The sequence below is a fragment of the Moschus berezovskii genome, chromosome 20 (genome assembly GCF_049115385.1).
Source record: "Moschus berezovskii isolate FMDL1 chromosome 20, NW_MosBer_1.0, whole genome shotgun sequence".
NCBI lineage: Eukaryota > Metazoa > Chordata > Mammalia > Artiodactyla > Moschidae > Moschus > Moschus berezovskii.
In genome coordinates, this window is record NC_142479.1 from 36,954,351 (window position 1) to 36,967,653 (window position 13,303).

Below are 13,303 nucleotides of genomic sequence, written 5' to 3' on the forward strand. Positions count from 1 at the left end.
CTGAGCAGGGTCCCAAGGACCCAGGTTAGGAGGGAGGGGAAGAGGCCCACAGTCACATGCTCTGCAGGTACCAGATCATGTGGCTCAGCTGTAAAGAATCTGCCTGCAATGCAGGAGACGCAGGAGACATGGGTTCAATCCCTGGGTCGGGAAGATCCTCTGGAGGAGGGCATGGCAACCCACTCTAGTACTCTTGCCTGGGGAAATCCATGGACAGAGGAGCCTGGCAGGCTACAGTCCATGGGGTCATAAAGAGTTGGACATGACTGAATACACACACACACACCAGGTCATGCACTGGAGGGCAGGTGGCTGGACCCCTATCCTGATCCCACCGCTGACCAAGCTTTCTCTGCTCTCGTCCATCAGCCTGATTTTCGGGGCACTGACTGTTGTGACTGGCATTATTGGGGTCATCCTGGGAGCAGAGACTTCAAGGAGGTACAAGAAAGTCAACCCTCAGGCTGAGCCCCTCATCTGTGCTGCCAGCTTGCTTGCTGCAGCCCCCTGCCTCTACCTGGCTCTCATCCTGGCCCCGACCACCCTCCTGGCCTCCTATGTAAGTGAGGGCCCCTTCAGAGGTGGGAGTGGGCTGCGGTGGGTAGGGACCTCCTGTTTCGCATAGGCTGACACTGTGCCAGGTCTTCCCAAATGTTATATTTATCACTCCTTCCAGGTGAAGCTCTGATATTCCCGTTTTACAGATGAGTAAACTAAGGCATACCAAGAGCCTCAGCTAGGAAGGGGTAGAACTAGGATTTGAGCCTAAGCTTTTCTGACTCTAAAGTGTGTCCTTTGAGCTCTTGGTTAATGCTTTTTTTTTTAAAAAAAATTATTTCACTGCACTGGGTTTTCATTACAGCACATGGGATCTCAGTTTTGGCATGCAGGATCTAGCTCCCTGACCAAAGATTGAACCCCGGCCCCCTGCAGTGGAAGCATGGAATCTCAGCCACTGGACCACCAGGGAAGTTCTCCTGGTTAATGCTTTGATTGGAGATAATGGGACCTCATTTCTTCAAAAAATGATTCTTCTACTGTATTATTCTAGTCTAAAAGTATGCAGGGAAAGTCTTTTATCTTCTTCTCTATTTAAAATTAAATGTAGAATATTTGCCTGGAGGAGTGTCGTAAGCTAGACCAAGGTGGGTAGATATAACTAATGCCCTGTACTGTCCTTGGTAGGTGGCACCTCCTTTAAGGTATGAGTGTTTCTCACCAGCGTCCTCAGCCTTGGTTGGGTTTCCACTGAAATTCCTGGGAAATAGATAAGTTCTGTTAGCATTCCCTCCCGCATGTGCTCTTATTTGGTCCTTATCATTCCCTTCACTCCAGTATTCTTACCTGGAGAATCCCATGGCCAGAGGAGCCTGGCAGGCTACAGTCCATGGGGTCGCAAGAGTAGGACATGACTTAGCGACTAACCCACCACCACCATATGCCCTTGTTGGAAAGGGTTTTTCTTATCCCCACACAACAGATGGGAAAACTGAGGCCCAGAGACAGGCACACCAAGAATGAGACAGATAAGCCTCTAACTCCGCCCCCGCAGGCTCCAAAGTCTATGTCCTTCATGCCGCATTGACCCTTGTCATCCCCATGGGAGAGAGACAGGGGCTGCCATACACCAGGCCAGCCTAATAAATGCCTTAGTGCTTATTGGCCGAGAGCGTGACTGGGATCATCATCTCCAGCTGGTGGGGACTGAATGAGCCTGACCTTGCAGGGAGGCGGCGGCCCCGGGCAGATGGAGGCCCTGTTGAAGGCCTGTCTCTGCATTGGCTGGGCCCGCGGAGCCCCTGCCAGCTCTGCTTCTGCCACTGTCTCGCTTGGCTCTGGGAAGTGGCTCCTTGGCTGTGTTGCGGGGACACAGCTGTCCCCCCTCTGTAGCCTGGCACATCTCCAGAGCTGGATGGCTCATCTAGAAATGACACTGCATCTTGGCTGACAAAGCCAGCTGGAGAATCTTTTCTCTGGGCCTGCCCTGGGGCGTGAGGGGCTGAGGGGCAGGGAGGTGGGCGGGTCTGGGATGTGTCCACCCTCCTGTGCTGGGAACCTGCTCCTCCCTGCGGCTCCTGCAGGGGCCAGACGGGATCCCCAGAACTCCTCAGCCTTCCAGAAGTGGTGTGGTTCCCTGTAGACACCCTGACCAGACCCTCCCTGCCACTTCCCCTGGCTCTGTGCTCCTGAGGCCCCGAGATTCAGGCTCCAGCTCCCCCAACCTCCCCACGCCCCACCCCTGCCCACTAACACCAGTCATAAACCCTAACACCTCCAAACCGCCCCCTTCTCTTTTTTCTTTTTGTAAATTTATCTCCTTAATGGACTTAAAGAAATAATTTCTGTTGATTTATTTATTTGTGACCATGCTGGGTCTTTGTTGATGTGTGGGCTTCTCATCACGGTGGCTTCTCCTGGTATGGAGCGCAGGCTCAGGAGTTGTGGCCTGTGGGCTGAGTTGCTCCACGGCACCTGGATTCTTCCCGGATCAGGGATTGAATCTGTGTGTCTCCTGCACTGGCAGGTGGAGTCTTTACCACTGAGCCACCGGGGCAGCCTCTGCCCCTGTTCTCTTGGTCTACTCCGTCCCGTCTTGGCTCACACCTTGCTGTCTTTCTCTGGGACTGTCCCAAGAAGCCAGCTTCCTGGTCTCCTCGTCTTCCTGCTCCCCCACCACAACCTGTTCTTCTCGCACTGCCGGAGTGACACCACGGACCTTTCCTGCTCAGAAGCCTTGCGTGGCTCCTTGGTGCCTCCGGAAAACTAAGTCTGACTCCTCATCCTGGCATTCCAGGCCCCTCATGGATGGCCCTGATATCCTTAGTAGCCTTATTCCTATGTGGTCCTGCCATGCAGTTCCCCGCCTGGTTCCCAGGACGTGCACGCTGCTCCCTACATCTGGGCTCTTCATCTGCTCTCTCTACTCCCTCCCCTTCTCCGTGTGCCTGAATCATTCTGGGCCCTCTCGGATTGGCTGGAGCACCGTCTCTCCATGGAGCCATCGCTTATTGCTAGGTCCTGCCCTCTCTCTCCATCCTCGCCACTCTTCAGCACTGTCTTCCTCGGGTCCTGGTTACATATGCTCTGACCGTCCCTCCCAGCTGGGCCCAGGTTGGTTCTGATCTTTCTCAGCCCTCCTAGTTCAAAGCATGGTGTCAGGCAGGTGGGGGTGATCATTGCTCACTATGTGAATGGTTGAGTGACCAGCTGTCGTTGTTCATTCATTTTTTTTTTTAAACAAGTATTTATTGAGTGCCTACCAAGTGGCATGCTGGTTTAAATGCTGCGGATATATCAGTGAATAAAACAGCCAAAAATAGCTCTGTTCTTAAGGAGTTCACATTCTAGTTGGCGGAGATAGGTAACAGGTAAGATATGTAAGTAAAATTCACAATATGGTGAATTATGGGATATTTAGGGGAACAGTGTGCCAGGCAGAAGGAACGGCAACTGTAAATGCCCTGAGGCAGGAGTGTATCTGGTAGGTTTCAGTTCAGTTCAGTCACTCAGTCGTGTCCGACTCTTTGCGACCCCATGAATCACAGCACGCCAGGCCCCCCTGTCCATCACCAACTCCCAAAGTTCACTCAAACTCATGTCCATTGAGTCAGTGATGCCATCCAGCCATCTCATTCTCTAAGAGTCAACTCATCGCATGAGGTGGCCAAAGTATTGGAGTTTCAGCTTCAGCATCAGTCCTTCCAATGAACACCTGGGATTGATCTCCTTTAGAATGGACTGGTTGCATCTCCTTGCAGTCCAAGGGACTCTCAAGAGTCTTCTTATCTGGTAGGTTTAGGGACCAACAAAAAGGGCACTGTGGCTAGTGTGGAGTGAAGAAAGAAGAGGACAGAGGTGATGGGGACAAGGTTTGTTGGGCCATGTGGGCACTGGGTCGAGCTGGCTTTTACTGAGAGTGAGTTGAAGTTTTGTGTTAAGGAGTAGGTGATCTGGCTTAAGTTTATTGCATCTACTGAGATAATCATGTCATTTGTCCTTTATTTTATTAGTATGGTATATTACATTGATTGTATGTTTAACCAACCTTGCATTCCTGGGGTAAATCCTCTCTTGGCTATAGTGTAAAATCATATTTATATGTTGCTGAATTTGTCCTGCTAGTATTTTGTTGAGGATTTTTGCATCTCTATTCATAAGAACTATTGGTCTGTCGTTTTCTTGTGATGTCTTTGTTTGGTCTCATACAATGAGTTGACAAGTGCTTCTTCCTCTTCTATTTTTGGAAGGGTCTGTGAAGGATTTGTGTTAATTCATATTTAGACATTTGTTCAGATTCCCCAGTGAAGCCATCTGGTTCTGGGCTTTTGTTTGTGGCAAGTTTTTTTTGATTACTGACTCAATATTTACTTGTTATTGGTCAATTAAGGCTTTTTATTTCAAGCCAGTCTTGGTAGTTTGCATCTTTCTAGGAATTTCATTCATCGTGTTCTCTTATAATCTTTTTAATTTCTGTAAGGTTGGTAGTAATGTTCATTTGTGATCTTAGTAACTTGAGTCTTCTGTCCTTTTTTTCTTGGTCAGTGTAACTAAAGGTCGGTCAGTTTTGTGGCCAACAGTGGTTGTATTGATTTTCTCTGTTGTTCTTCTGTCGTTGACTTCTCTCAGTGAAATCACTCTGACTTCTGTGCTGAGAATGGACTTCCCATGAGGGTGGAGAGTGCAAGAGCAGAAGTGTCGGGGGTGGTCAGAAACGGTTGGATGATGGATACCCTTTGAAGGTAGAGCCGTCGTAATTTCCTGATAGATTCAGTGTGTGGTGTGAGAGAAAGAAGACTCAAAGGCAAGTTCTGGGATATTAGCCTGTGTAGCTGGAAGGAGAAAGAGCCCATTAACTGAGACAGGAAACTAGGAACAATGGAATCTGGGGGATGATGAGCAGCTTGGTTTGGTACCTTCTGAGTTTGTGGCAGGAGGTTGACATCCAAGTTGAGGTGTTAGTGGAGTTGGATACACAAGTCTGAAGTCCCTGGATATGGTATCACCCCTGAAACTTCAGAGGGTGGGAACTGGCTGCAGTTCACCGTGAAGGATTGTTGGTAGATTTTGGAGACCTATGTGGGTCACTATCAGAAAGGGTGGCCAAAGCTGGCTGAGGAATTGGCTTCTGTTCAAATTAGCTTCAAAATAGGAAGTCACTTGAGTGTCTTCCATCCACCCACCATCCATCTATTGATATAGCCATCCATCCACCCAACCCCCCCATCCATCCTTCACCTTCTCAGACTGAAGGAACCACAGTTCTTCCTGTACTTTCTCCGCCAGTCCTGGGGAAATTGATAGGCTCCAGGGGAAATTGATGGGGCTTCCTGGGAAGGCCCACAGGAATGTGGGCACGTGTGCTAGTGTGTGCATGCATCTAAGTGTGACTTATGCAGGTCTGTGAATGTGAATGCAGATATCTGTACTTTCGTGTGTGTCCATTTCTGTGTACCCGTACAGTCATGCTCTCTGTATATTGCATGTACATGTATATTCATTGTATATGTGAACAGTGTGTATGAGTGTGTCTATGGGTGCTGTTTTGCATACATGTCTGTGTGCGAGTGTGTCCAGGAAAGCAGATAATCGTGTGGGATGTGTGTACACAGGTGTCTACAGCTGCATATGGCTTTTCTCCCACTGCTTTTGTGGCTGTATTGCGCTGGAAGGAAGGGTTTGGGGAAGCATCATGGGCGTGCTCATCCCCAGTTTGCTGAAATAGGGCCAAGTTGTGCTGTATGTTTCATGGTGATGGGGTTTCCTGAGCATCTAAAGTCTGGTCTGGGGCCTTCTGTGGGCACAAGCCTGTGCCCTGGGGCCCACCTGCAGGAGCAGAGGGTTCCTTCTCTTCCCTCCTTCCAGTCCCCTTGGCAGGGAAACTTGACTTCTCGGCTGTTAATTGGGATCCAGACGCGCACAGCAGGTCTTGGCTCACACCCTCTTCCTTGGCCTTCTTCCCAGAGCCGCTGCCCTTCAGAGGAGAAGGGGTTTGTATTCAGTGGAGGGACTGAGCTCAGGGTAGGAACTCCATCATCGCTGGCTTGGTAGCTGGAGGAGATGGTTGAACATTGGCAGTACCCCCTTAGGTAGGTTTTGTGGTCCAGAGGGAGGAGCTGAAATTGGGGGATGGCAACAAGCATGCGTTGAGGCATCTGAAAGACCTGAACCTCTTCCTGCTTCTTCACTACCTAGCTGTGTGAGTTAGGGCAAGATCTTGACCTTGCTGAGCCTCAATTTTCTTGGTTATAAAATGGGAGTGCTAGTACTTTCCCCTTTGTTTAACTGAAGAGATAAATGAACTTTGGGGCCAGTTCTAGTTACTATAGATATATAATGAAATTTAGTGGTTAAAAAAAACAAGAACACTTATTTTGCTCATGACTTTGTAGCTTGGACAAGGTTGGGGGTGAGGGTAACATATCTGTTTTCCACTTGGGGTTAACTAGGCAGAAGGGGGTGCGAGCTAGATGTCAAAGGCTAAGGGCTGATGGTTAATGCTGGCTGTTGGCTGAGACCTTAGCTGGAGCTACTGGATAGAGCAGCTGCCCGTGACCTCCCCATGTGGCTGGGGCTTGCTTGCAACATGGTGGCTGGCTTCCAAGGACTAGAGTTTTGAGAGAGCTGGGTGAAACTGTGTAGTCTTTGATGACATACCCTTGAAAGTTACAGAGTGTCACTTTCACTGCTTTCTGTTCTTCATTGGAGCCACAACTTCTTGCTCAGATTCAAAGGGAGAGAGAATGGATTTACTCTTTTTGGTGGAGACTAGTAGTGATCTGAAAGAGCATGTGGAAATATTGCAGTGGCTGTTTTGGGAAAATAGTCTGCTCTGTGGCCAGAGGCTCATCCTTCACTGAGCCCTGGGTCCTGTTGCTCTCCAGCGTATGGTGAGGTCTGTCTGGGCGCACGCAGCCATGAAGACCCACAAGTGTACCCTTGTCCCTGCCCAAGTGGTCTCTGGTTCTGTGCTGCTCTTCTCGTCTCACAGGTGAGAAACCTGGGAGTGGGGAGTCTTTACCCTCACACCCTGCTGGGCTTCATGGGCTAAGGGAGCAGAGCTGGGGACATGGTGAGGTGGCTGCAAGGGAGGTCCTAGCCAGGATGAGTAGAAATGATGCTCAGTCACTTACCCAATATTTCCCAAACATATCTTGTGTGCTAGGCACTGTTCTAGGCTCTGAGGGTGCATCATTGAACAAAACAGGCAAAAATATGTATGCAACAAAATAGATGTAAAATAGGGTATTCCCTGGTGGTCCAGTGGTTAAGACTCCGTGTTTCCAATGCAGGGGGCATGAGTTCAATCCCTGGTTGGGGAACTAAGATCTCACATGCTGTGCATGCAGCCAAAAAAAAAAAAAGATGTAAAATAAATAGTGAGTTAGATGGGTCTGAGTTCTGTGGAAAAGAACAGAGTACGGAGAGTGGACAAGAAGAGGGGCTGGGCTGTGCCAGGAGGTCAGGGAGGCCTCACCGAGATGGTGATGCTTCAGCGGGAACCTGAAGTCAATGAGGGAAGGAGCCATGTGGATACGGGGTTAGACACGGGGAGAGCCCTGCCTGCAGAGGGAACAGCAAGTGCAACGGTCCTGGGCGGAGGAAGCATACTGGTGTCTTCTAGGAAATGCGGTTGGAATGGGTCCAACCAGGGTAGAGCAGAGGAGATGAGGTCAGAGGGAATGGCAGGGGTGGAGGGGGAGGTGCTGATTGTATGGAACCCTGTACATCGAATGACTTTGGCTTCCAATTTAAGTGAAATGGGAAGCCATTAGAGGATTTCTAGCCCAGAGGTGATGCTCTGACTGATGGTTTGTGTCAGTTAGCTATTGCTGAGTAACAAATCACCATAACACTTAGTGGCTTAAGTTAATGATTTATTCTTATGATTCTGTGAGTTCGCTGGATGGTTTCATGGCTGGTTTCACATGAAACCAGCCCATAGCTCACTCCATAGCTGCCTTTAACTGGGAGACCGGGTTGAACCTCCAAGCTGATCTCATTCGTGTCTGGTGGTTGGCTGGGGCTCCTCCATTCTCCTCCATATGGTCTCTCATCCTCCACTGGCCCAAATCCATTGCTTCCATTGTGGTCTCAGGGCTACATTCTCAGAAAGCAGACATGGAAGCTGTGACGTTTCTTAAGGCCTACGCCAGGAAAAGCATAGCATCACTACTGCCTTACTGAATTGGTTGAAGCAAAGGGTAAAACTGGCCCAGTTTTCCCCTTGGGAGAGGACTGTACAAGAATGTGAATACCAAGAAGCATAATTAATTGGGAACTGTTTGTTAAATTTTTTAATTTATTTATGGCATGCAGGATCTGAGTTTCTTGACCAGGGATTGAACTCATGCCCCCTGCAGTGGAAGCATGGAGTTTTAACCACTGGACCACCAGGGAAGTCCCAACTGGGGACATTTTGTAACTACCTGGGCTTCCCTGGTGGCTCAGACAGTAAAGAATCTGGTTCAGTCCCTGGGTTGGGAATATCCCTTGGAAAAGGAAATGGCAGTCCACCCCAGTATTCTTGCCTTGAGAATTCCTTGGACAGAGAAGCCTGGGAGGCTAAAGTCCATGGGGTCGCAAGGAGTAGGACATGACTGAGCAACTAACATTCTCATTTTCACTTGTAACTGCCTGCCATGTGGCTTAACAAGGTCTTCCTGGCTGCTGTGATGATAACAAAATGAAATAAAGATGAGAGATAGGAAAACCCATTAGCAGACTTTCTAATAATACAGGCAAGAGATGCCTATGGCTTGGATTGGGCTGGTTATGGAGGGAGTGTGAAGAAGTGGTCAGATTCTGGGTGTGTTTTGGAAGTAGAATCAACAGGATTTCCTGATGGGTTGGGTGTGGGGTGTGAGAGAAAAGGATGAGAGAAAGGATGACTCCAGGGTTTTTGGCCTGAGCCGTTGGAAACAGAGTTGCCATTCACTGAGATGGAGGTTGTTTTTTTGTTTTTTGCTTTTGAAAAGAGTGGGATTAGGAGTTCAATTTTAGACATTTTGAATTTGAAGTGCCTTTTGGGACATTCACCTGCAGATGTTAAGGGGCAGTTAATACATGAGTCTGGAGTTCAGGAGAGAGGTCTAGGCTGGTTATTTAAAGCCATGAGGCTGAATGAAATCAGCACGGGCCTGAGCTTGAATAGAGAAGAGGAGAGGACTGAGGATGATACTCTGGGGCCCTTGACACCTCAGGGATGTGGCAGCCACATGCTACCCCAGTAACTCAAACGTTGAGACCAGCAGTTCAATTCAGCACACTCTATCAGTGACCTTTCTATTTTTATTTGGGGGAAAATTAAAAAAAAAAAAGCAAAACCAGAAAAGCCCGAAGAAGAAAATAACAACTTTCCATTTTCTCATCCTCCAGAATCAGCTACTCTTAACATCTTGGCCTGTTAGTTTCCACTTTTATGTGACCATCCTTCTATATGTGTCTCTCGGTGTATAAACATAGGTTTATGTTTTTAGAAATACTTTTATTAAACTGGGGTTATATGGATATTTTTTTTGTTTCTTTTTAAAAAATTGTTTGACTGTGCCTTGTGATACATGGGATCTTAGTTCCCCAACCAGGCATCGAACCCTTGCCTCCCACATTGAAAGTGTGGAGTCTTTAACCGCTGGACCACTGGGGAAGTCCCTATATGGTAATTTTAAAAACAGATTTATTGAGATGAAATTCATGTGCCATGCAATTCACCCATTTAAAGTGCAAAATTTAATGGTTTTTAGTATATTTGCAGAATTTTGCAATCATCACCACATCAATTGTAGAACATTTCATCACCTCAAAAAGAACTTCCTAGGGGACAACAGAGTAAATGCATTTCTTGGACTTTCTATTTAAAAAAGAAACTCTGTAGTCATATAAATCATTCACCATTTCCCCCAGCCATTGTCTATTCCAGCTGTACGTAACTGCTAATCTACTTTCTGTCTTTATAGATTTTCCTATTCTGGATATTTCATATAAATAGAATCATATAATGTTTCATTCATTTATATGAACTTACCTGAAGAAATTGAATTGAAATCAAAGGAATTGTTTAACTTCAAATTAATTTGAACATTTTGGACTTATTGATGAATCCTGACCAGCTTTGTTTCCTTTTTTAAAAATACATATTTATTTATTTCGCTGCACCAGATCTTAGTTGCAGCATATGGGATCTTCTGTCTTCATTGCAGCATGCAAGATCTTTAGCTGTGGCATGTAGGGTCTAGTTCCCTGACGAGGGATGAAACCCGGGCCCCCTGCATTGGGAGCACAGAGTCTTAGCCACTGGACCACCAGGGAAGTCCTTTGAGCTCTTTCTTTATTGAATTAATATTCAGTATAGTTTGAAAGTGCTTCCCCAGTGGCTCAGTGGTAAAGGATCCACCTGCAATGAGGGAGAGCCGGGTTCGATCCTTGGGGTGGGAAGATCCCCTGGAGGAGGGCCTGGCAAGCCACTCTGTAGAGGAGCCTGGAGTGCTGCAGTCCATGGGGTCGCAGAATTGGACACGACTGAAGCGACTGAGCGCAAGCTAGTTCGGAACGATTATTAGAGATTTCCTCCTGCCCCTTTTCCTGGCCTTTGTCTTCTAGGTTGGGTTCTTTTTTCTTCCTCTCTTTCTTCTTCCTTCTCCACCTTCTGTTTCCCCTTCCTTCGTCCCTCCTCCTTTCTTCTCTTCCCTCTTTTCTTTCCCCCTTCCTTTTGCATCTCATCCTCTCTTCCCTTTTTTCTTTATTTTCCTGTTCTTCTTTCCTTCCTCCCTTCGTTCGTCTTTCTCCTTCCCTCCCCACTTTGCTTCCTCCTTTCCTCTCTCTTTCTCTTTTTCTGTGTGTTTGCATAGTTCACATGCTGCTTGCTTTACCCAGCCTGGGTGTGGGCAGCTCTGCTCTGATGTCAAGTTGCTGTGATGTAGTGTGGGTGACTCTTTGTTTGCTTCGACCCTCTTCCTGCCTTCTCTGACTCTTCTCTTCCCCAAAGGGGCTGCAGCTTGAGAGCTGAGTGTTAGGTTTTGTCACTGGAGGCAACTGCAGGGCTCAGGTAAGGTGGGAGTGGCTTTGTTAGAACACCTGGACGCTGCTCTTTCTTCTGGGATTTAGGTTAATGCTCTGTCACAGGGTTCATTCTACTTAATGACTGGGTGTATCCCCTCTTCTGGGATGGGAGCTGTTTTTAGGCCTCACGTGAAGTCAGTAACATGTCATTCATTTGCTTTCTCCGCTTCTACCCATTTCTCCCCAGCAGCTCTTGCCATTGGGTCTCAGTTAAGAGTGGAAACAAAGGACCCCTGCTCAGTTTATTTCCCTCCAGATATGGGGGTTTTGGAGAATAGCTTTGGAGAGGGAGAGCTAGGAAGGGCTATATTTTCTACCCTAGAATCATCTATTTTTTTGCCTTGGTTGCCAATAGTTAACACTTATCTCATTAGGCTTTGTACTTTTCTTTGGCGAAAAACATTTTTTTCCCCTGGCATTATTTTATTTTATTTTTACTTCTGGGGGATGGGAGGTCTGTGATGCAATTGCAACCTTCCATTTTTACAAAAGACTTCTCAGCCTTTTAGCTAAGATCAAGTGTAGTGTGGGGGCTTTCCAGGTGGCAGAGTCGTAAAGAATCCGCCTGCCAATGCAGGAGACACTGGAAACGCAGGTTCGATCCTTGGGTTGGGGAGATCCCTTTGAGTGGGAAATGACAACCCACTCCAGTATTCTTGCCTGAAAAATTCCATAGACAGAGGAGCCTGGTGGGCTACAGTCTGTGGGATGGCAGAGTCGGACGCAACTGAGCGACTGAGCACATTCTTGCCCAGGAGTTGCTCCAGATGACCTTTAGGCTCCTTCCAGCCCAAACTGGGTTATAACTCTGAGTTCTCTAGTGACCCAAGGAGAGATGCGGCTACCACGACAAAGCAGAGTCAGTGTGGTGGTCCCTGAGACCTTCACATCCGGGAGGGGCTGCTGCCTTCCTCAGCCTTGGAGATTCCTCAGCAAGGACCAAGGATGAAGGCCCCACATCTGCCCAGTCTGGTGCCAACAAGGGACCTTGTGTGGTGCTTGGCAGGGAGCAGCCAGGATGTGTGTCCACCCTGTGGCTGTGGTCAGGGTCAGCTGAGGGTTCCAGAGTTGGTTTTGGGATCTGCTGTCACCCCTGGCTGAGAACCGAGCACAGTTTACTGACTCAACCTTGCTCACCTGTCTGTGATGTTCCAGGGGTCCGGGATGGGGAAGGCCCGGGAGGGGCTGTGGATGGGGTGCCTGGTCTGGGCAGTCTGGCTGGCATGCAGGAGGCGCCTCCTGAATGTACACTACCGAGACTGGTGGGCTGTGCAGATACCCCAGGTTGAGGGGGCTCTGCTACCACTTGGCCCTTGGGGGCTTCTTGGATAATTTTCTCTTGTATCTTGAGCTGGAGTAACTGAGACTTGCCAGCAGCTGCCTCAGAGGGGCTCAGAGAGGCCCACCTACCCTTCTTCTGAGGACCCAGTCCCTGCGGGAAGCTAGCAGCTGTCTCTTCTTGGATGGGCAGCAGAGCCCGCCGTGTCAGCAGAGTTCTCCAGGAGGACTGGAGCCCGTTCCCCACCTGCTTGCCTCCCAGGCTGCTGGCCCCTGGGAACCGGACGGTACCCTTGTGCTCTGAGCCAGTTCTTGCAGTTATAGGCTGGCAGGCCCAGGGGTGAAGTGTGCCAGCCGGCCCAGCAGCTTGCTGACGGCCAGTCTGTGCTGGGGACCTGCATCCTGACTGGCTCAGCCACACTGGGTGAAGAGTTGACCCATGCAAGGGGAGGATCGGCTTTAGCTCTCCCTGAGTCTCCATGAGCCTTTGGGAGACCTTTGCTTCCCCCTTCCTGGGGGCACCTAGAACCCATTCTTTGCAGTTCAGAGGTCAGTGACTACCCAGTTGGAAGAGTGAGATGGACCAAGGTGGAGACACTGTCCTTTCTGCCCCACAGGGACTGAGTCTTCTCTGGAGTAGGTGTTCCAGTTTCTCTCCTGCTCCTGCCCATGCCTACATGTGCCTGCAGGTGTACGCAAGGAGGGGTGATGGCGTGTGTGAAGGTATGAGTGTGCATGTCCATGTGTGTATAGGTGCCTGAGTGCAAACACAAGAGTGTGTTTGTGCATCTGTATATGTGTATGTGGGCTTCCCAGATGGCGTTAGTGGTAGAGAACCTGCCTGGCAATGGAGGGGACATTTAGAGACACAAGTTCGATCCCTGGACCGGGAAGATCTCCTGGGGGCATGGCAACCCACTCCAGTATTCTTGCCTGGAGAATCCCATGGAGAGAGGAGCCTGACGGGCTA

At 48.9% G+C, this 13,303-nt stretch overlaps 1 protein-coding gene across 3 annotated transcripts in view; it reads left to right on the top strand.

Moving 5' to 3' along the window:
- SPNS3 (SPNS lysolipid transporter 3, sphingosine-1-phosphate (putative)) overlaps window positions 1-13,303 on the top strand; it is a 44,190-nt gene that overhangs the window by 16,826 nt on the left and 14,061 nt on the right. For all 3 annotated transcript variants that reach the window (XM_055404032.2, XM_088828805.1, XM_088828806.1), the window contains one exon: window positions 370-559. In XM_055404032.2, the coding sequence (XP_055260007.2) occupies window positions 370-559 (190 nt within the window). The remainder of the gene's footprint in view (window positions 1-369; window positions 560-13,303) is intronic.